This window comes from Oryzias latipes, chromosome 15 (genome assembly GCF_002234675.1).
Source record: "Oryzias latipes chromosome 15, ASM223467v1".
Lineage (NCBI taxonomy): Eukaryota > Metazoa > Chordata > Actinopteri > Beloniformes > Adrianichthyidae > Oryzias > Oryzias latipes.
Genome location: NC_019873.2, coordinates 23136018 through 23159613, shown reverse-complemented (window position 1 = coordinate 23159613; position 23596 = coordinate 23136018). Strand labels below are relative to the sequence as shown.

Here is a 23596-nt window from a genome sequence, read left to right as displayed (position 1 = left end):
AAATAAATCCAAGTACTGTATTGCTAACATCCGTGTTTATGAATGACTAATCACGTGAATAATTATTTCGTTCGCACGAATTAATTATTTCAAGGGAACAAAATATTTATTTTGTGGGAACGTAATATTGATTATTTTACCCATGTCAGTGCCGGGCTCAGTACGAAACAGCAACAGGTTTCGAAAGTACTCGAATCAAGACTAAAAATGGAAAAAACTCTGGAGCCTACTAAAAGAAAAATCCTTGCTTTTTAGAACATTTTAAATATGTTTATTATTAGTTAATTAATTAGTTAATAATTTTTATTAATTATTAGTTTTATGTTTCATTTAGTGTCTCTTAAAACACAATTTAAGCTTTCGTGCTCCATTTCTTTGCTCCAGCATTTGAACTATCTCTGCATGTGAAGGTCATTGTGATTGTTTGCAAATGTTTATAGAGTTGTAGACCCTGAACTGTGAATTTACAAAAAAATGTCCAAAAATACGTGTTAAGATTAGAAAATGTCAACAAAGACGGCCAAATGTTTATTTAATATCTCAGGTTAAATCCATATTGAGTCTGTGATTATAAAAATAAAAATCCTATAAAAAACAATGTGCAGCAAAAGCAATGTTTAAAAAAAAAGTTTTACAAAAAAGCAACGATAATCAATCTGCACAAAAAAGTAAAACACTGCATGACTTGTTATATCATGAGTTGAAACAGGTTAAAACCTTATATGCAGTTTAAAAAATATATTTTATTAACCTGAAAAGATAAAAAAAAAAAAAAGTGCTTATAATCACCTAATGTTACAGTCGTAGCACTTAAAAAAAAGACACCTCCCAGCCGCATCCTGTTGTTCCTGGACTGTGGGTGGACAGCAAGAGGAAAGGAAAGCATGACTCCGGCTCAGCAGAGGGTCTGAGGCAGCTGCCTGTCATAACTGAAGAACAGCAGCAGCCATAACAGCTGATCATGTGTTCGGCTGCTCTGGAGGAGTACTGCGGCTCAGTCTTCTGGGTGAGTTGAAAATAAAGTAGCTCAAGGAAGGAACATGCCTTTATGTGCTGGAAATAATAATTGTGGATGCATGTCGTAAAAAGATGTTTTATACAACTTTTTTTTTTTTTTTTAACTATAACGTTTTTTCAACACATTTTTACATTTATGGACAATGAAGGTATGAACTGCAGTTACATGAAGTCATTTTAAGCCTCTGTTTTTGTCATTTTCTTTAGTTTCTCATGGTCAAGCAGGAGCTATAAATGTTTTTTTTATTACAAAACAAGCAGTCTTAGCTGTGTTTTTTGTGTGCTCCTGTTTTCAGAGAGACCTTTGTATTAAACACTCCCACAAGCATGTGACTGGACCATAAAAGTTTTATAGAAGTCAGCAGATTCAAAGAATAACGATTTTAGCATGCTTCAAGGTATCATTCCTGTAACCAATAAAGAAAATAAGATAGTACTTTTGTCTTTTTTCTATTGACCAATAGCAAAAAATATTCATTGGATTCCAAAAAGTGCTAAACAATTGTATCTAAGCATTTATTAAGTCAACACTTTTTTTCTGAATATAAAAAGCAATTCTTAGTTTTTACTAAATCTCAGATTTTTTTCTTATTCGCGATTGTGTTTAGATGTTTTGTTTAAATGACTTGTACAAAAATAAATGAATTGTTACACATGGACTGCAGAATTACGATGAACCGGAGAAATTAGCTATTTTTGTTATCAAACCCAGCTTTCATTCATAAGCACTTAAAAAAAAACAACATTCACAACTTCACGTAAGAAAAAAGGCCACATAAAATAATTAAAAAGAGGATATAGTTGTTCTAATGAAACTGGTCAAATAAACTCAGTTAACAAGTTGAATGCTTTATCAAAACAAACATTTAAAGCACATTTTAGTAAAGAGAAAACGTATTAGGACTTTGTATCTAAACTGTTTACTGGGTCAACAAAAGAGGGGTTTGGTGCTGTTACCTACTCTGGACTTGAACACTGTTTATACAGTGGTGGACAAAATTTTTGGTACCCCTCAGTTAAAGAAAGAAAGTCCACAATGGTCACTGAAATGACTTGAAACGTTCAAAAATAATAATAAATTAAAATGTATTGAAAATTAAATAATCAAAATCAGCCATTACTTTTGAGTTGTTGATTAACAGAAGTATTTAAAAAAAACAAACTAATGAAATAAGGGCTGGACAAAAATGATGGTACCCATAACTTAATATTTTGTTGCACAACCTTTTGAGGCAATCACTGCAATTAAACGGTTTCTGTATTTGTCAATGAGCCTTCTGCACCTGTCCACAGGTATTTTGGTCCACTCCTCATGAGCAAACTGCTCCAGTTGTCTCAGGTTTGACCGGTGTCATCTCCAAATAGCATGTTTCAGCTCTTTCCACAGATGTTCAATGGGATTCAGATCTGTGCTCATAGAAGGCCACTTCAGAATAGTCCAACGCTTCTCTTAGCCATTCTTGCGTGTTTTTGGCTGTGTTGGATCGTTGTCCTGTTGAAAGAACCGTGACCTGCGACTGAGACCAAGCTTTCTGACACTAGGCAGCACATTTCTATCCAGAAAGCCTTGATTATCTTGAGATTTCATTTTACCTTGCACAACTTCAAGACACCCTGTCCCAGATGCAGCAAAGCAGCCCCAAAACAGAACTGAGCCTCCTCCATGTTTCACAGTAGGGACAGTGTTCTTTTGGTTGTATGCTTCATTTTTTGAGTCTACTAACATGGAGCTGATGTGCCTTACCAAAAAGCTCCAGTTTTGTCTCAACTGTTCCCAGAAGCTTTGTGGCTTGTCAACATGCATGTTTGCAAATTCCAGTCTGGCTTTTTTATGATTTCCTTTCAACAGTGGTGTCCTCCTTGGTCGTCTCCCATGAAGTCCACTCTGGCTCAAACAACGACGAATGATGCGATCTGACACTGATGTACCTTGATCTAGGAGTTCACCTTTAATGTCTTTAGGTTGTTCTGGGCTCTTTGGATACAGTTCCAATTATTCGTCTCCTTAATTTGTCATCAATTTTCCTCTTCCGGCCACGTCCAGGGAGGTTGGCTACTGTCCCGTGGGTCTTAAACTTCTGAATAATATGTGCCACTGTTGTCACAGGAACTTCAAGCTGCTTAGAGATGGTTTTCTAGCTTTTACCTTTACGATGTTTGTCTATAATTTTTTTTCTAATGTCCTGGGACAGTTCTCTCCTTGGCTTTCTGTTGTCCATGTTCAGTGTGGTACACACCTTTTCACCAAACAGCAACGTGACTATTTGTCTCCCTTTAAATAGGTAGACTGACTGATTATGGGTTTGAAAACAGCTGTGTTATCAATAAAGGAAACCTGAGTTCATCATGACCCCCTGGGCAATTAGTTCTCAGTCTTTTATTGAGGTACCATCATTTTTGTCCAACCCTATTTCTCTAGTTTGTTTTTTTAAACAATTCTGTTAATCAACAACTCAAAAGTAATGGCTGATTTTGATTATTTAATTTTCTATACGTTTTGATTTATTGTCACTTTTGAACGTTTCAAGTCATTTCAGTGAGCATTGTGGACTTTCTTTCTTTAACTGAGGGGTACCAACAATTTTTTCCACCACTGTATATATAAAAAAGCAGCTTAATATGGATGGCAGCAAAAGTAAACAAGGTCATAAAAGAAAGACAAATTATTTCCTTGGGCAAGACCCTTCGCATTGCCCCCTAACTATCTAGCCCCAAGGGCGCCAAAGTCTGGGTCCCCTTGTCTTGTGCCGGTCCCTAGCCCGGATAAAATACAGGGTTGTGTCAGGAAATCAGTGAAAGCTGATTTGCACCCTGAAGGGATATGCCGAAAGTTGAATGACAGCATTTACTCGTGAGGATTGACAGTTAGTCTTAAGTGTCAAAACGGGTGAATTTAAGGATGACATAACCCACAAACTGTCAACTTTCACTACCAGATTTTTAAAACAAAACGTTCTTTGGTATAAATGTCAATACTGGAAATAAAAATGTCATAAAGAGGAAGCAAACTTTAAAATGTAAGCTGAGCATTTTATGAAAGATTACAAATTTGGCAATTTAGCAAATTTTTTTCATGTAACTAAATTTAAGAAATTAACAATACAAAATACATCTGATATGAGATGGGGGGGGCATTGCATGTACATAAGGGGTATGAGTTGTCCGGAACTGAAATTCTTGTTGGAGATTGTTCATTTGTGTGTCACCAGAATGCTTCATATCTGGATCGGGAGGATCCAGATCTGCCAAAATGCGTGGAGCAGACCGTGCTGGTGTGGATCCCTCTGGGGTTCCTGTGGCTCTTTGTTCCTCACCACCTCATGTCCCTCTGCAGAAGAACCAGAGTAAACACAAAACACTTGACCAGGCTCTATCTATGTAAACAGGTAACACAGACAGACAAATACAAACATCTATTTTATGATTATATGATGTTGAGAGGAAGATAAAGCTTATCTTGGGCAGAAGCGCCCTCAACGTGTTCTTCTTTGACTCCCTTCTCTTCAGTTTGTGGTGGCTCTGTTGTTCCTGACAGCCATCGCGGGCTTGGCGGTCACATTAGGAGAGGATTTTGGTCCAAGTAGCTCAACAGTTAAAAATGCACCTGTTTACTACACAAATCCTGTGCTCTTTGCTGTGACATGGGTAAATAATTAACATTGTTGACAAATATTTGCTTGATTGCTCAACTCAATTCAGGGTCTTTAATTTTTTTAATCTATTTTTAATGTTGACATGTCTCCTTTGTTAGATCCTTGTGCTGCTGTGTCAGGAAGGAGTGAGACGGAGGGAAGGAGCCGTGGACTCTGCCAGCCTTTTTCTTTTCTGGCTGTTGCTGGTTCTGTGTGACGTTTTCACTTTCCAGACTCTCATCAGAGACGCACTAAAACTGGTATGAACATAGACCACAAAGGAAGTTGTTAGCAAGGAGAACTAAATGTATGGATGCTCTTTTGTACGTGCGTCACTTTTTTTATCCCCATCATCTTTGTTTTCAGGGAGAAGTCAGTGATATCCCTCGATTTAGCCTTTTCCACATTTCTTTTGGGTTGGAATTGGTTGCACTTGTCCTCTCTGCTATAGCTGATATCACCCCAGAGGCGAGGGAACGGGCAAAAAGGGTATTCCTCATACAGTCACAAATATGTTTTCACCATTATTCATCTTTACCTGTGTGATGTTTGTCATTTCCTCTTCCCACCTCAGAATCCAGAAATAGGTGCGTCATTTCTGAGCAGAATCACCTTCAACTGGTTCAACAGGTAGATTCTTCATTCAGTAAAATCCAAGTAAACATCCATAAGGGGGCTCTATTGTACCCTTTACTTTCGTTTATTTATTTGCAGCATGGTTGTGACGGGCTACAAGCGACCTCTGGTTCAGGATGACATGTGGGAGCTAAACGAACACTTCAGCGCTTCTTGCATCAGTAAAAAATTCCAGCAGCACATGGATTTAGAGCTAGCTGCAGCTCGAGTTCGGTTTCAACGCAAGTTGAAGAAAAACGAAGGGAGATGGCAATCAGATACCTCTAAAAATGGTATTTCCAACTGTTTTAAGAAAGGAGTGAGTCAGGATGGACTGATGATGGTGAGACAATACGCTTTTTTAACCTTCAGGGCAGCATCTACAATATCTTCAATAAATTGCATTGTTTTCTTTTAGGAGGACAAACAAAGTGCAATAGAAAATAAGATGAAAAAGACGAAGGAAGAAGAAGACTATCCCAATTCATGGTTGCTTTCTACCATCTATAAAACTTTTAAATTGACGCTGTTTGAATCTGCCCTCTTGAGACTTCTGCAAGACCTGCTAGCTTTTGCCAGTCCTCAACTCCTCAAGTAAGTGAGATTGTGTGTTTTCTTTGAAGCCTTTTCTTTTCACATTCTGTGAACAGCGGTACTGTCCTCCAATCGAGTCAAATTCTCTCCAACATTTTCTTTCTATTGAGTTTAGCATAATATTGGTATTTCTTATCTAAGTTGTGTTTATCTTGTTTTTCCGGAGTATTATAAATGCGGAAATTAAAAGACAACAACTGAATAGTGTATTTAGAAAATATAGTTTAAAATGAGGATAAATTAAAATTATTCTTAAAAAGAACATTTACCGCCTGGGCTGGATCATTCTTTTAAAACCCAGTTGGCTTTAAGAGGTTATCATTCAGGAAGTTCGATTCTCGGCTTGTCCTGTCACTTCTTGCAGTGTCTTAAGGCAAAACTCTGACTCGGACGTAAGGTGAAGCTTCTCACCAGCTTATTTTTTTGTGTGTGAGAGGGCTTGTGAATCTGTAGAAAGGTGGCAGTAGAAAAGTTTTTTGAGCGCTATGAAATTAGAAAACCGCTTTACAATTGGAGCATATTCAAACAATGGCACCCCCATCCTTTCAGGCCTAGCATACTAAGTGCAAAACCAGCTGTCCTACTGTTGTGTACTACTGTTGTTCATTCCACTCAGCAAAGTGTCACTGCATTGGTGCAGCTCAAACTTTAAGGTGTCATCAGCAGAACCACTGTCAGAGTTTGTGACAGACCCAGGAGTGGAGCCCCACCAGTGACAGACCGTGACCATGACCAGTACCACTCAGATATGATTTATGTTTACCAGATTTTAGGGAAATCAGGAACTCCACTGACACCACCGTGAATGTTTGCAGTGGGCAAAAGACAATGCAGGAATGATCTACCATCCTGTGCACTGATGAAGGCTGGGTCAACTTGCACAGAAATAATTGTTGTTTGCGTTTGAGTAGGCGAGGTGAGCGACACGCTGAGATCAACATGGTCCTCCGAGTTCACTTTGGTGGAGGAGGTTCAACAGTCTGGGCAGGGATCACCAGTCAGCGACAAATCATTTGATTGTTGTAGATGACCCAGTCACCGCAGATTTTAAGTCAGAGACATCATAGAACCCTCATCATCGTACAGTTCCCATACTGTACCAGAATTATCACAGCTCGGCTTCAGAAAGTCAGAGTGCCTCCTATGGTATGGCCAGGATTGTCCCCTCTATGGGGTCTCCAATTGGTTGGTTGCAGTTCATGTGCAAGTCTCTCCCTAGGCAGTTTCTGGCGCCATTCTGAAGGCGGGTCTGTATCTACGCTCAATTTTCACAGATGTTTCATGAAGGAACCATGATAAAACTGCAGAAATAGTACAAATAAACCACGCAAAGAACTCATAAAACCAACGCTTCATTGAGTTTCTTTTTTATTTTTTATTTTTATTTTTTAACTTGTCCTGTCCAACAGCTGGGCAGGCTTCATTGAGTTTCTTCAATTTGACATTCAGCGCACTGACCAAAAAAAATCACATCGCATCAGAACCATGGTCAGCACCCGGCGTGGGCCCTCGCAATGCTTTGTTTTAATTCAATAATTGGGGAGGCGGATAGACGGAGTCCCGCCAAGATGCAGGAACCCAGCGGGCGGCAGAGCTGGGGAGATCTGCGAAAAGGGCCCGGCACATACTCGGCCCCCTCCTGCAACCCACCCTCTGGGCAGTGCCAGACACTGGTTGTATAGACTGCTGGAGGGATGAAAGATCGGCCCAATTATATTCCCGTCCTACAATAAAGTTGTGCATGAACCGTGTGTGATTAATGAGCTGTTTGTATGCAATTTATTAGTGATTCATGTGTCAGTTACATTATTTTAACGTGATGTGTGTCCTGTATACACGATACAAATGTTATACATCTCTAGTGCATGCGTGAAAGTCCATCGGACATATGTGGACATACGTGGAACAGTCGTGGAAAGCCACAAATTTGCATATGCATCCTGCAAAAATCACATACAAGTGTATGTGATGAACGTAATATATGCGTTTGTACTACGTAAACCCTGCATGAACTGTGTAATTCTCAACAACCAAATGTTTTGAGCAACTCTGTCACGGCTTGAGTTTCTTTTCTTTTGATTTTGGTTCTATTTTTGTTATTTCATCATGCCAGTCTGCTTCCTGTTTTATTTTGAAGGGTTTCTTGTATGTCGTGGTTTTGAGTTTTACTTTTGGTCCCCATCTGCCCTTATTGTTCTCACCAGTGTCTCGTCTTGTCTGTGTGTATTTAAGCTCTGTGTTTGCCCTCCTCCTGTGCTGGTCCATAGTCTAATGTTTCCCCATTTCGAGGGTTTCGAGTTTCATATATTGACATATATTGACAGATGACCAGTTTTTCATCCGTGGACAATACACAAATTGCACATAGTGGCAGGGTAACAGGGGCTTAACTTGCTGTGAGTAGTGTGCTTGGTTCAGCCAAGAACCCCTCTTTGGTGCTTTTTTTTTAAGGTAACACTCTCTAACCTTGTAAATGTCGAAACTTACTTTAGACATTAGAGTGTGACTACTTATTGCACATTAATTAGTTTAATCATCAACAGGAACACCAGAGCAGAGGGGGATTTATGAATATTTGAAGAGGTTGTCGTACAAAAGAAATATACAAAATTAGACGTTTTTTAAGAAAAACTTGTTTTCTTTTACAATTGATTGAGTAGATTCTCAAAGTAAAATGCTGTCTTTTATTTTTTCTTCTAGACTTATGATCTCCTTCACACAGGACCCGAACAGTTTTGTCTGGGAAGGTTATGTGTATGCGGTGCTACTGCTGCTGGTGGCCATTCTGCAGTCTCTGTTCCTACAGCAGTATGTGCAGCGTTGCTTTGTGCTGGGGATGAAGGTTCGAGCTGCCCTGATGGCTGCTGTCTACAAAAAGGTAACAGGATTCAGAGCATTGTTTAGACAGGGCTATAAAGTTTTTTTTTCTATAAATCCATTTAAACCAATAGTTTTATTTTCAGTTTTCACTCAGATTATAAAGATTATATTCTGTCTAATTAAATTGTTGAATGTAGTTGTTCAGCATTAAAGATTTCACCAGAGAGAGGACTTGTCAATGATGACTTTTAGTGTTCCTTTTTCTAAAAAAGCCTTTGAAGATACTTTGCTGGGAGGTATATGGGCAAAAATCTGTCACTAGCACAGGAAATGCTGACTGTGAATAAAAAGAAGCAGAAAGACTGACTTTTTTCTGTAACTGCAGCTCTTAAAAATGTAATTTTATTTATTTAAGCTTTATTTAACAGGAACAGTGCACATTAATGAACATCTATCAAACAATGATAGGCGTAAACATGCTGGATTATAGCAATGATGCTAATTTGCATCCATAGTCCCTAGGCAGGAAACAGAAAACAGGACAAAACAAAATACAGTGTCACAGATACAATAAGGACACAAGAAGGTGGTACATTATGAGAGTTAAAAGTCAGTGGCTACAGGACTGGTTTGCTTTCAGCCACTGCTTGAGCTGTGTTTTGAAGGTCTGGAATGTTTGACACTCCCTTATGTACGGTGGAAGACTGTTCCAGAATTTACTGGCCTTTACAGAAAGAGCGTTTTGTCCAAAGGCTGTTTTTCTGTATGAAACCTCACAGTTCCCATCGAGACGAGGCCCTAGTCCTGAGAGCGCTATGAGCCCTTTTTTTTTTTAAAGTCAGTCATAATTTTCTCCCTCATATTGTGCTTTTCTGTGTTTCTAAGGCTCTGGTAGTGTCTAATGACACTCGTAAAGAGTTAACAGTTGGGGAAACGGTGAACCTCATGTCAGCAGATGCCCAGCGCTTCAACGACGTGACCAACTTCATCCACCTGCTGTGGTCCTGCCCTCTGCAGATTATTGTCTCCACAGCGTTTCTGTGGCTGGAGCTGGGTCCTTCTGTGTTAGCAGGCTTATTAGTTATGCTGCTAATGGTCCCCATAAATGGACTGCTTGCCACAAAGGCCAAGAAATACCAGGTCTAAAATACTTTATTCTTGTACACATGACACATAGCCTGGCAATTGTCACATTTGTGACAATTTTTGTCACATTCTTGTCCACTATATAACCCAGAAATAATACCAGAAATAAGCTTACACTTGTGTGTACATAATTTTGGTATCACCACAGATTTACACATTTGATGTCAAGCTACAAGGATTTGGATTCGACCAGCTATTGCAAGACTGTTTAATAGCATATTACCTTTTTTTGGGTTTTAGTTAGAAAACATGAAATTCAAAGACAAAAGACTGAAGATTATGAATGAAATACTTAATGGTGTCAAGGTGAGTGTGGATTTACTAAATAGTTTATCTTTATAACACAGACTATTTTTGCACTAATTTAATTTTGAATGCAACCAGATTCTGAAGCTGTTTGCATGGGAGCCCTCCTTTCAGTCTCAGGTTGAGTCCATTAGGGGTGAAGAGCTGAAGGTCATGAAGAAGTTTGCTTATTTGTCCTCAGTTTCTACATTCATCTTCAATTGTGCTCCTGCTCTGGTTTGTTATTAAAATTAATTTATGAGCATGGTTTCTACACCTGTATTTTCCCTCATGGTGTTTGCATCGTTTCAATTTCAGGTTTCTTTGGCTTCCTTTGCAGTATTTGTTCTCGTAAGCCCTGACAACATTTTAACGGCTGAGAAAGCTTTCACTTCCATCTCGCTCTTCAACATTCTTCGAATTCCCCTCGCCATGCTGCCCATGCTAATTGCTTCTATTGTGCAAGTAAGGAAAAGTTGAACATTCACCATCCATATGCAGCTAACTTATAATTAAAGTCGTCATCATTTTCCTCTGACATTTTAGACAGGAGTGTCTAAAAAGAGACTGGAGAAGTTTCTTGGAGGTGAAGATCTTGAACCCGACGTTGTGCGACATGACCCCAGCTTTGGTAGGTTTGACTTGAAACTTCTCACCTTCCTCTCTGTGGAGTGGAAATACAATGATGGAACATGTCTTTGACAAGCGTGATTGTTTTCATTTGTTTTTATCTGTTAGACTCCGCTGTCTGTGTGCATAATGGTTCTTTCTCTTGGGAAAAAGATGCAGAGCCTCTCCTGAAAGAGTATGCTTTTTTTTATTTTTTCAATATAGTTACACAAATTCAGCTTTAAAGGCAGAAAAAAAGAGAGTTTTTGAAACTGTAGGAAGTAGTATTGAACTGACATCTATTGTGTGTTAGTGTCTCACTAGAGATTGAACCTGGCCGTCTTGTTGCTGTAGTGGGAGCTGTTGGCTCAGGGAAGTCTTCTCTATTGTCAGCCCTGCTGGGGGAAATGCACTGCACCAAAGGGTTCATTAACATTAAGGTAAATATTGACTTTGTGTTGCTAAACTGAGTGCTAACAGTCCATCCGTGTCATTTCGTGAATGTAACTGAAAATAAATAAACATATATTTGATCGGATATCTGTGGGGATGAAGATAAACACATAGGGTCTGGTTTACTAAAGGGTTTGGGTGCAGAAATCCCCCAAAATGATTCACCAAATTGACTAACCAGATTTGTTAAACAAACAAAACACATAATTTTGGGCATTAGCCTTAAAAGAATGTGCAATATGAGCTTTCATTGTGATAAGTATCAGTAAATGTGAGACAGAAATGAGGTTGCTCTTTTGCAAATTCAAATTTCAAATCATTACTTCATCTGTTATCATGGTGCAATCATCCTTAATAATTATCGGCAAATCCTAATGCGGTGTGCAATCAGTTTGCACTCTTTTTAGGATTTTAGTAAATTTAATAAAAATTTACTTTTAAAAACTTTAAGAAAACTTTCAGAAATGTACAGTCAGGACCATTAATATTTGGACAGAGACACATTTTTTTCTAATTTAGTTTCTGTACATTACCACAGTAAATTTTGGATAAAACAACTAGGATGCCATTGAAGTGCAGACTTTTAGCTTTTATTCCATAGGTTGAACAAAAAGATGCCATAAAAATGTGAAAGACCAAAGCATTTTTGAAACAAAATCACTTCATTTCATGGGCTGGTAAGTAATTGGACAAATGAAATAACTGAAAACAAAATGGTCATTACTAATATTTGGTTGAAAACCCTTTGTTGGCAATGACAGCCTGAGGTCTTGAACTCATGGACATCACCAGATGCTGGATTTTCTCCTTCTGAATGCTCTGCCAGGCCTTTACTGCAGTGGCTTTCAGTTGCTGTTTGTTTGTGGGCCTTTCTGTCTGAAGTTTAGTCTTCAACAAGTTAAATGCTGCTCAATTGGGTTAAGATCAGGTGACTGACTTGGGCATTCAAGAATATTCCACTTCTTTGCTTTAATAAACTCCTGAGTTGCTTTGGCTGTATGTTTTAGGTCGTTGTCCGCCTGTATTATGAAACAGTTTGGCTGCATTCACCTGGATCTGCGCAGACAGCATGTCTCTGAACACCTCAGAATTCATTGGGCTGCTTCTGTCCTGTGTCACGTCATCAATAAACACTAGTGTCCCAGTGCCACTAGCAGCCATGCACGCCCAGACCATCACACTGCCTCCACAGTCTTTTACTGATGATGTAGTGTGCTTTGGATCAGGAGCTTCTCCTCGCCTTCTCCATACGTTTCTCTTGCCATCATTCTGGAAGAGGTTGATTTTGGTTTCATATTTCCAAAGAATGTTTTTCCAGAACTGTGCTGGCTTTTTTAGATGCTTTTTAGCAAAGTCCAATCTAGCCTTCCTATTCTTGAAGCTTATGAGTGGCTTGCATCTTGCAGTGTACCCTCTGTATCTACTTTCATGCAGTCTTCTTTTAATGGTAGACTTGGATATTGATATGCCTACCTCCTGGAGAGTGTTGTTCACTTGGTTAGCTGTTATGAACGGGTTCCTCTTCACCATGGAAATGATTCTGCGATCATCCACCACTGTAGTCTTCCGTGGACGTCCAGGTCTTTTTGCGTTGCTGAGTTCACCAGTGCTTTCTTTATTTCTCAGGATGGACCACACTGTTGATTTTGCCACTCCTAATACTGTAGCAATTTCTGGCATGGTTTTTTTCTGTTTTCTCAACTTAGTGATGGCTCCTCTCACCTGCATGGAGATTTTCTTTTACCGCAAAATCTTCAAAATGCAAGCACGAGTCCTCTAATCAACTCCAGGCCTTTTATCTGCTTCACTCATAATGAAATAACAAGGGAATTGCCCACACCTGCCCATGCAATAGCATGGAAGTCAATTGTCCAATTACGTACGAGCCCATGAAATGAAGGGATTGTGTATAAAAAATGCTTTAGTTTTTTACATTTTTATGCAATCTTTTTGTTCAACCCATGAAATAAAAGCTGAAAGTCTGCACTTCAATGGCATCTGAGTTGCTTTGTTTAAAATTCACTGTGGTAATGTACAGAAACAAAATTAGAAAAAATGTGTCTCTGTCTAAATATTTATGGTCCTGACTGTATGTGTTTCCTTTTTGCCTTTATTCTTGACCTTTTGTTTGTTTTTGAAATCTTTTGTGTAGTTATGCCATGCAATTAAATAGAATTTAAAAATTGCACAGGATTTAAGTAAACCGGGGACTAATTACCACTAAAATGAGGAGTTGAATCAAACCCTGTCGACTTGACACTGATAAACTGTAGCAAGAAGCTAAGCTTGAACATAAAACTAACATAAACACAATCTAAAAAAGTTAAAAGTGAAGAAAGACACAATCAAAAACGCCATATGGCTATTATTTATAGAGAAACAAACACTTGAAATTATGATCTTAAATTGCTTAAACCTAGCAGTCATGGAGAAAACAATGAGTCTTAAACTTAAGGCCAGACAGACAAAAAACCATTTTCTATTTCGTCACAGATTTATCATAATTTTATAAGAATGTGTCGTTTCATTGTGTGCCTTTAACTAATTGGTCTAATGGAAGATTACATTTTATTTCTTCAAAAATATGGATTTAGCTTTTCTTGGTTAAGTTTTGCATAAAAGGTTTTGAATGCAGTAGTGGATTTATCGGGACTTTTTTTGTGTACATGAAGTATTTTTTTTCATTTATTTATAGGTTTAAAATGTTCTTAAGCTGTAAAGTTTTAAAAATGTGCACAAACTTACGGGTATACCTTAAAATCTTTTAAAAGAAAGCTACATTTACAGTCTTGGAAGATTTTTTTTAATAAAGCTAAAAGTTTCATTGATTATTTACTGACTAAAAGTAGCTTTGCATTGTGAAATTAAAAAAAGTTTTTTGGACAATGTTTTTCTTATAAAAGTATCAATTTTAAAACGTCACTGTCTCATTTTCTGGCTTTATTTCTCTTCAGGGTTCCCTTGCATTTGTGCCACAACAAGCCTGGATCCAAAATGCTACTTTAAGGGATAATATCTTGTTCGGCTCTCCACATGAAGAAAAGAGATTCCAAGAGGTGATACAGGCCTGTGCCCTTGGACCTGATTTGAAGCTGCTGGCTGCAGGAGAACTCACTGAGATTGGGGAGAAAGTAAGCGACTGTTTGAGGGTTTCATACATAAGACATTTGGGAATATTTTTCTTATTATTCAATGAACAGATGGCTCATTAAAAGCCTGAAATAGTTCTTAGGGTGTTTTTTTTTTTAATCTTTAGGGCATCAACCTGTCAGGAGGCCAAAAGCAGCGAGTGAGCTTAGCCAGAGCAGCTTACAGTCAGGCTGATATTTATTTATTGGATGATCCTTTGTCTGCTGTTGACGCTCGTGTGGGAAAGCATCTGTTTGATAAAGTTATTGGACCCAACGGAGTTCTCAAAAACAAGGTTAGTGCACTGTGTGTGATGACCAATAAAACCATTTTATTTTTTTACTTGTCCTGTCCAAAAGCTGAGCAAGCAGATAGAAGCTAAAGTGTTTGACCGATTTTACTGTTATAGGGGTTTACAGATCTTCAAACAAATGAAGGGTATATTTGTATAAACCCCTTTTGTATTTGAGGCTAAGCTTTATATATAATAATTATATTTATATGTATTTCTTGTTGGACCAGACGGAAAAAAAAGAAAAGAGAGTCAGAGAGTGGGATGTCAGAGATGGGGGATAAGGGGCTAAGATGGAGGAGCTAGAGGGGCTGGGGGAGCAGTCAACAACAGAGTCATAACATGAGAATGTCATACATAAATTGCATGACCAAATTCACCTATACACACCTACACATACCAACAATTAGTCTGCACACAAATATTTGCAGGTTTTAAGTACTGTATTTTCTGGACTATTTTTTCCTATGTTTGTAACCATGCGGCTTATACAAAGGTGCAGCTAGGGGAACTCTAACCGTAATTGAAATAAAAAATAAGATAAATGAAAAATCAATGCAAAGAAGGGTCTACTTACTCTACACTTTTTCTTTAGCAGATCAAACACGCACGACAAATTACTATCAACTTAATGGATTTCAGTGAAGATGATTAAAGTGACTTGTGGTTTCAAACACAGGAGAAATGAAGGTAAATAAATACAGGTTATTTTCTCTTGGTTCTGTTATGTTTTAATCAGCAAAATCGCTCCAATGTTAAAATGCAAAGTTTGGAAAGAATGTGTTCAGGTACACACATGTACCGTACAAAATCGTTCTGTATATGCAATAAATATCTAATTTTTCACATAGATATATGCGGCTTGTATATCTTCTTTTTTTTTTTTTAATAGAGCAGATGCGGCTTATACACATGTGCGCTCTATAGTCCAGAAAATACAGTATATTTCGATATTAATGATGGAAGACTTATCTCACAGGACGCACCAACTAAAATTAACTAATGCAAACAGACAGGTACGCAACATATTAACATATACAGAAAATGAAGCTCAAAATAGAATTTCTGAATATTTCTTTATTCAAACCATTGTGAATCTGGAGCTAGTGGGGAAGGTCGACCTGCAAGGCAAACCACAATGCTCTGGCTCCGCTCCATGTTGATGCATCCCCTTGCAGAAAAATAGATCCATAAACGTCTTTGTTTTTCTCATCTGAGCTGGCATCTGGCTTAAAGCTGTACCAATATTTCTCTCAATTTTTTTGCACTGCTTGGTGGTGTGAGGGGCTTTAAGCTAGCAGGAGAGAGTGCAAACAGATGGATGATGGGAAGTCAGTCAGGGCAGGCTTATTCCATGACAACAGCCTTGCTCACAAATCCGAGGCGAATTTCTGATGAACTACTGCCGCTCTTCAGAAAAGATGCCCTAGAAAAGGACACAGGCTGTTGATTTTGGCTAAAATGTTGAAAAGTTAAAAGACCACTGAGAACACTTTTAAAAAAGATCAAAATATGATTGAAGTTGGAGTTTAACTGACTAAGATCTACTATATTTGAGAGCTGTGTTTGTCTGCAGACCCGCATTCTGGTGACTCATGGAGTAAGCTTCCTGCCCTATGTGGATGAAGTTGTGGTTTTGGTTGATGGAAAGATCTCTGAGATTGGATCCTATAACAGCCTTCGGGCCAGCAAAGGAGCTTTTTCAGAGTTTGTGAACACGTATGCCAAAGAGCAGAACAATCAGACCAAGTCAGACAAAGGTATTTACATTCTCCCCCATCGTCTGTTTGAAACATTACCTGAACATATTAAAATACTTTTTTGTCCTAGCTTGAACCAGAGTCTCTAATTGAACATCCTTAATGTTATGCTGACAAATGGCCTTTGATTTGTTTGATAAATATTCATTCAGATGGTTGCCAGGATACAGAAGACTTAGAAATCATTCCTGATGGAAGAGATGCTGAGCCAGACTCTCCTCTGGAAGACACGGTTACTTTTACTCTGAAGAGAGAGAACAGCATCCGCCGCAGCCAGCGCAGCGGCAGGTCTGTAAAAACATGAATGAAGGACGACACAAACAGCAATCGATGTTAAAGAAAAACACATCTTCTATTGGTTACATACAACTCCCGAAGACAAGGTCTTAAATTCATGCAAATGCAGCCTCATTTCCTCAACTAAAAAAAACATGACACATCATACTGAAACATCATCCTTTTCCCAGAAATTAAGCAAAGTAAAAGAAGCAAAGCAGAAGAAAAGTTTACCCTTGGTGGCACTACAGATAAATTCAGTCAAAAGTAGCAGTTGTCGGTTTTAAACCACTTTACTGACCATCAGAAGTCTTTAATATTAGTTCAAAGGCAGCTTGCTCATTTGGACCAGTCATAGATGGAAAAGTTTCAACACAATTTTTATTTTAGCATTTATGTAAAAAAAATGTGAGCTTTATTTTTATTTTATAACTTGTTTTTTAATCTCTTGTGCTCTTTTTTTTCAGTGTTAGAGTAAAAAAAGAGAGCAGGTTAAAAACATCTGAAGGTGCTGATGGAACAAAGACCGGACAGAGAATAATACATGAGGAAACCATGGAAAAAGGACAGGTGTAACATTCATCTTTGAAAATAACTTAACAAGCACTATCTTTCTTGGTTATAACTTATGTCTTTTCACACTTTTTTACATCCAGGTGAAGTTTTCTGTGTACCTTCAGTATATGCGAGCCATGGGCTGGGGGTACACCATGCTGGTTTTCCTGGTTTACCTCTTGCAGAACATTGCTCTTATTGGTCAGAACTTGTGGCTTAGTGACTGGACCAATGATGCAGTAGATTACTATAACCAGACATATCCAAACTGGAAGAGGGACACTAGAGTAGGAGTGTTTGGAGCTCTTGGAGTCGCTCAGGGTAACTTTTTATAATTTACTTTTTAAAAAAATATGACATTTTTTTCTTTTTTGCAACATCTAGAAAGTATTTTTGTACGGGTAGTACTTTTTAAAACATTGTTGGAGCAAACGTTTTTTGTATAGAATGATTTTTTATCCTACACATATTACGAACATATGGAGCATTTTAGGATTTTCTCATTTCGATTTTTTTCTTTGTCAGAGCTAAAAACTTCTATTTTAGCTACAAAAAAATTAGCTTAAACTTTTCAAAAATGAGACATAAATATTGACAAACAAATCTTAAATCCTTTTTCAACTAATAGTTGCTTCTATATGATGTCAATGATAATGTATTAATTTGAAATTAAAACCCAGACCATAAAATATTTTTAAAAAACAGTATTGCTGTGGGTTGTACTTAATTATAGTTTCCTGAACACGTGCATGTATATGTTACTAAAAAAAGATTTGATGCCTTTGACAAATGGGGGAAGTTGCAGTTTAGCCTTACACATTTCGTTTTGTTGTTCAAAGTAAAAAAACTTTGAAGGGTAGATTATGCCAGCTTTTTCAAAAATTGTGCTTTTATTGCAGGGTTCTTTTTGTTCCTTGGCACACTCCTCCTCGCTAATGCTTCAGTTTCTGCATCTCGCATCCTTCATTCAAGGCTGCTAAATAACTTACTGCGAGCCCCCATGGTTTTCTTTGACACGACGCCAATCGGAAGGGTGGTCAACCGGTTTGCAAAGGTAGGACTGCTTTGTTCATTGGATTTTTTTTTGATTGAATATAAGACAGCTTTACAAAGAAAGTATCAAGATGTCCCCTTCTTTTCTATCTTTAAAAACTCCAATTAACTCCTCTCTTGGACAAAAAAGCCAAAGATAAATCCAAAATGACATGTTCACTTCATTGAAATATTAAATAATGATCTCTTTTGTGTTCATTTAGGACATTTTTTCTTTAGATGAGGCCATTCCTTATTGCCTTCGTTCTTGGTTCTTGTGTTTGCTGACTGTCTTGGGGACCCTGTTCATAATCTGTCTGGCCATTTCTTTCTTCGCCATCGTCATCATTCCTCTTGCTGTGATCTACTTCTTTGTACTGGTAAGCTCATTATGACCTGCACATAATTGAGGAAGGGAAGAGGAATACCTTAATAAAACAGTAATTCAAATGAGAAAAAATACAACAAAGAATTTAAGCCAAATAAGGTTGAGCAACAACAAATGACATTACCTATGTTTTTGACTGTAAATTGCTGTGTGCAGGAGTTTTTATTGACCTAGCTAAAGCTTTTGACTCATTTAATTAACTCCTGTCTGCTGGATAGCTTTTGTGATATAAATGTTTCTGAAAAAAAAATCACTGTTATGGTTCTCAAACTATCTTGTAGAAATATTTGGTTAAATTGGATCAGTTTCTTTCTCAACTTCTTTATGTCACTAGGCGTCCCACATGGAGCTTTTATAGGACCAACCCTTTTGTCTTTCAACAATATAGCTGTCTCTGTAGGAGAATAATCCATTCACCTCAATGCTGATGATACAATCTTCTATTCCGTCGCCCCATCTCCAGACACAGTGAGACTTCCACTGAGCTACAACTTCCCCTCTGGACTGCATCTAAAGTTTGGCAAGAATGCCATGTAACTTTACATATCCCCAGTATTTCCTCTCTTGATGGGACACTTTTAGATGAAGTTACTAAGAGTAAAAAAATGATTTTCAAAATTTTGTCACGGATGTGCATTAAATTCCTGTCTTGCTATCTTTCTGTTCTTTTTAAATTTTGAACTTTTTAACAGAAATACCAATAAGTATTTTGTAATTCAGGCAAATTAGCCAGGAAGTTTGTCTGTGTTTTATTTTGTCAAACCTTTTTATGCTAGCATTTTAGTCGTGTTTCATAGTGATTTCCTCAGAAAATCTGAATGAAATTTGATTCTTGGTTTTTGCTGGTGATGACATTTTATAGATTTTTCTTTTTATGCTGCACAACGAGACAATCTTGGCTGTGAATAAGTACTTCATAAACTGAATTGAGTTGAAATTACTGGTTCAAAAGAAGAAAAAAATCAGCCTCAGGCATAATGCTATAAAGTTATTAGTCTACAAAGCCTATCATGTCTCACCACTTAAACAATGCTAATTATGAAATTACATTTTATAATAAAGCCATTATTATAGAAATCTAAAATACCTTCATCCATGATTTGCTTTCTTTTTCCAGCGGTTCTACGTGGCTACTTCAAGGCAGCTGCACCGCCTGGACTCGGTGTCCCGCTCCCCCATATACTCTCACTTTGGAGAGACTGTGTCTGGACTGTCAGTAATAAGAGCTTACAAGCATCAAGACATATTTCTGAAGCTTAATGAGATAGCAATTGATGAAAATCTCAAAAGTGTCTACCCCCGGATTACATCAAACAGGTAAAAAAAATTTTTTTAAATGTAAGTAATGTATTTTTTGTGTTACTGTAAATGGCCTCTAACTTGTGTCCACAGATGGCTCGCCGTTCGCTTAGAGAACCTTGGAAATCTGGTGGTGTTTTTTTCCGCTCTCTTTGCTGTTATTTCCAAGGACTCTTTAGACAGTGGCCTGGTTGGTTTGGCCATATCATATGCCCTTAACGTGAGCCTCTGTCATCACATTTATTACAGGTTTTGGTGTACATGATTGATCTGAGGGTAATGACTGAGCTCTTTTGTTGGGACTTTGCAGATAACCCGCAACCTCAACGTGCTCGTGAGGTTGAGCTCAGAGCTGGAGTCTAGTATTGTTGCTGTGGAAAGAATTACTGAATACACTGAAATAGAAAACGAGGTATGTTGGGATTTGATCTTAAGAAATCCTAAAGAATCTATCTTTTTTAGTAGATTCCTCTTGTTTTGATTATTGCCACTTCTTTTATGGGTTACCATAAAAATATGTCATACATTTCTGAATTAGGAATGTTCTCTTGCCAATTATTGAACATAAATAGTGTTCTTCAACACTTACAAAAATGCTTACAACATTTAAGTTCTATCCTGTGCTTTGTTTTCTGACAGGGTGAATGGATAACTGACTGTCGGCCTCTGGAGAAGTGGCCAGAGGAAGGAAGGCTGCAGTTTATAGACTATAAGGTCCGGTACAGACCTGGATTAGACCTGGTCCTGCACGGAATCACTTGTAATATTGCCAGCACTGAAAAGGTGTACATCTCATTTTTTTATGTACATTCTTTATTCGTGTGTTCAATAATGCATTAAAATAATTTCTGTCTGACTGTGTTAATATTTTCCCAATTTTCTCTTTTGATGTTTGTAAATCTACATTTAATTTGTTTTTTTCAAAAGAGAGGGGAGGCAACTAATTTTAACAAGAGGTCAAGGAAATTAGAAAACTATTTTTATATGTTTAAAATGTTAATGTTATAGTGAGTCTTACCTAGTTCTTGTTTTCTCAGATTTGGTCTTTGTTGATTTTCAATGTTTTATTTTGTTTTTTCTGTGCAATTGATTGGACATGTGCATTTATTCGAATCTCGGTTTTCGTTCAATATTTTTTTTTATCTTAGACTGTAGCACAAGATGTGAATATACAGTATAAGGCTTTCAATGTTCCTTTACAGCTATGACACAAAAGCTATTATAACAAAAATACATAAAGTACTTAGTTCTGCTGCTTCCACCTGCAGCATAAATGCCGGTCTCAATAAGCACTTCAGTCTAAATATAAAAGCTGGAAATCATTGTAACATTTGTAATTGATATGACACAGTTTGGGTAGCAACAGGCTATTGAGCTTTCAAACTGTTTTTTTTTTTTTCTTTTTCTTACAGATTGGTATAGTGGGGCGCACAGGAGCTGGTAAATCAAGTCTGACCAACTGCTTGTTCCGAATTATTGAAGCGGCCGAAGGAAGAATCCTCATTGATGATGTGGACATCTCCACGATCGGATTGCATGACCTCAGAAGCAGGCTCACAATCATCCCACAGGTATGAGGCCCATCGACACATTTCTCAGTGCAAGTCAGTTCCATTCTTGAGCTCTGATGTGTTTAATTTCATGAATCCAGGATCCAGTTTTGTTCTCTGGAATGCTGAGAATGAACTTGGATCCGTTTGACAAATTCAGCGATGAGGAGCTTTGGAAAGCGCTGGAGCTCTCCCACCTGAAGGACTATGTAGCAGGACTGCAGGAAGGATTACAGCATGAAGTTGCTGAAGGAGGAGAGAACCTGAGGTGAGAAAGGAGACTCATGAATGGCATAACAATGGTTTTATCCTAACAGTACAGTAAGTATCATCGTCCAAGAACAATTTACTTTCGAGTGACGGAAAAAACAGTCGTCAGACATGTAAATGATAGTCCGTCGTTTTGTTATGTCACTGTATACCTGTTAAAAAGTAAAGATATGTTTCTGTTGATTTTATTCCATCTTGTATTAAAATGAAAACCAGGAACTTTTCACATGTTCTCATCAACCAGGAGCACTGATTGATGTTGCTTTAAATTGTGAGCTTATCCGTGTCTTCCCAGCGTCGGGCAGAGGCAGCTGCTGTGTCTGGCTCGAGCGCTGCTCAGAAAGTCTCGCATTCTAATCCTGGACGAGGCCACTGCAGCTGTTGACCTTGAAACCGACAACCTGATACAGAACACCATCCGCAAAGAGTTTGCACACTGCACTGTCCTCACCATCGCTCATCGCCTGGACACAATTATGGACAGCTCCAGGTGAGTCAATGCTCCTCGCGAGGTACTCAACAGTTTTTAAAACTACTTTTGTCAACAAAGGCTTTCTTTAATGAGGAATTTTTTCTATTTTGAGTCGAATATATATTTTTTTTACTTTAAGGATTGTTTGCATCCTGGAATTTCAAGCCCATAGCTTATTTGGTTGGGAGAAGTTCAAGTCTGAAATTTATGTGAAAATCTACAAACAAAGATGGTAGAAGAAAAGACAGACAGAAGAGCTCCAACTTTGACAGAGATTACATAAAATAAATCAAAGACAGTAAACACAATTCAATAGAAAAAAGAAAAAATTCAGCCTTTGGAAAGAAATGCTACAGTTTACAGTGCAATGAAGATTTATCTTTACTTTTGAGTATGCACACCTGTTATACTGTATCTACAGGATTCACTAACGCATTTACAGATCCTTGTTTTTGACCTTTGCAACTCAAACAAATCCACTTTTGATATTACGACAGAAGATTCTTAGTATTCATTGAAATCTATTAGAAATGATATTTCTAATAGATCCAGAATTTACTGCTTTTTTATGACTGTAAATGTTGCCTTTAGTTTCCGACTGTACACATTGTTTCCCATGTTTCCTTCATGCTCATGCAGACAGCACAAATATACAAACTGATATTTTCCAATCAGAGCAGGATTTTCCCCCACTCGTCTTGGATAAACACTGCTCTGTGTGTGATCACTTTTAATCTGTGTTCTCACTCCACAGGGTGATGGTCCTTGATGCTGGTAAAATTGTGGAGTTTGATTCACCGAGCAATCTTCTTGGAAACCAGGGCTTGTTTTATGCCATGGCAAAGGATGCAGGGCTAACACAAGAATATACTGCTCTCTAATTTTATTCTTTCACATTGTTTTTTTCTGATTTAAGTACAAGTTGTTGTTGCACTTCAAATGATAAACATTGTGACGGATAAAATTCTGTATTTATAAAGCAACTTTTTTCAAATTCAGCTGTAAATGTTTTTATTTTAACACAAATAAAACTGTCTTTCTCAGAAAATCTTTTATTAAAATATCAGGTGTTTTAATACATCATAAACCATAAGAAGTTTTTTATTTTTTATTTTCTGTGTAAAACGTTCTGGATAAAACAAGCCTCACAGTCTCAGTTCTTGACTCTGACTTCTTGATGAAAACCAGTTCACACTTTGTTCACATTTATGAATAACATAAAATAAAAACTATAACTATAAACTTAAACAACTAAAAAAAAAGTTCATGCACCTTTAAGCATTAAAAGAACATCTTGACACAAAAAATAATTTGCTTATGTGCCAGTTAGGCAATTACGTCATTAAAAAACACTTGTGTTAAAATATCTTTCAAGTAATAAAATAAAATAATTTCTTTGGAA

The 23596-nt window shown here is 37.6% G+C and overlaps 1 protein-coding gene across 1 annotated transcript; it reads left to right on the top strand.

Annotated features, from left to right (window-relative positions):
- The first annotated feature begins 871 nt into the window (after positions 1–871).
- LOC101162066 (canalicular multispecific organic anion transporter 1-like) lies at positions 872–23287 on the top strand. The gene is made up of 32 exons (XM_023963755.1): positions 872–1006; positions 4227–4403; positions 4525–4662; positions 4769–4909; positions 5016–5138; positions 5224–5279; positions 5364–5607; positions 5683–5858; positions 8559–8736; positions 9564–9818; positions 10065–10130; positions 10209–10346; positions 10428–10574; positions 10656–10740; positions 10848–10914; positions 11032–11158; positions 14126–14302; positions 14428–14595; positions 16169–16352; positions 16505–16640; positions 17096–17198; positions 17285–17504; positions 18083–18237; positions 18440–18595; positions 19721–19920; positions 19996–20122; positions 20213–20314; positions 20542–20685; positions 21315–21473; positions 21554–21720; positions 22018–22212; positions 22949–23287. Exons 1-32 carry the CDS (start codon positions 962–964, stop codon positions 23073–23075), a joined length of 4683 nt encoding a protein of 1560 aa, XP_023819523.1. The 5' UTR covers positions 872–961; the 3' UTR covers positions 23076–23287.
- Positions 23288–23596: the final 309 nt, after the last annotated feature.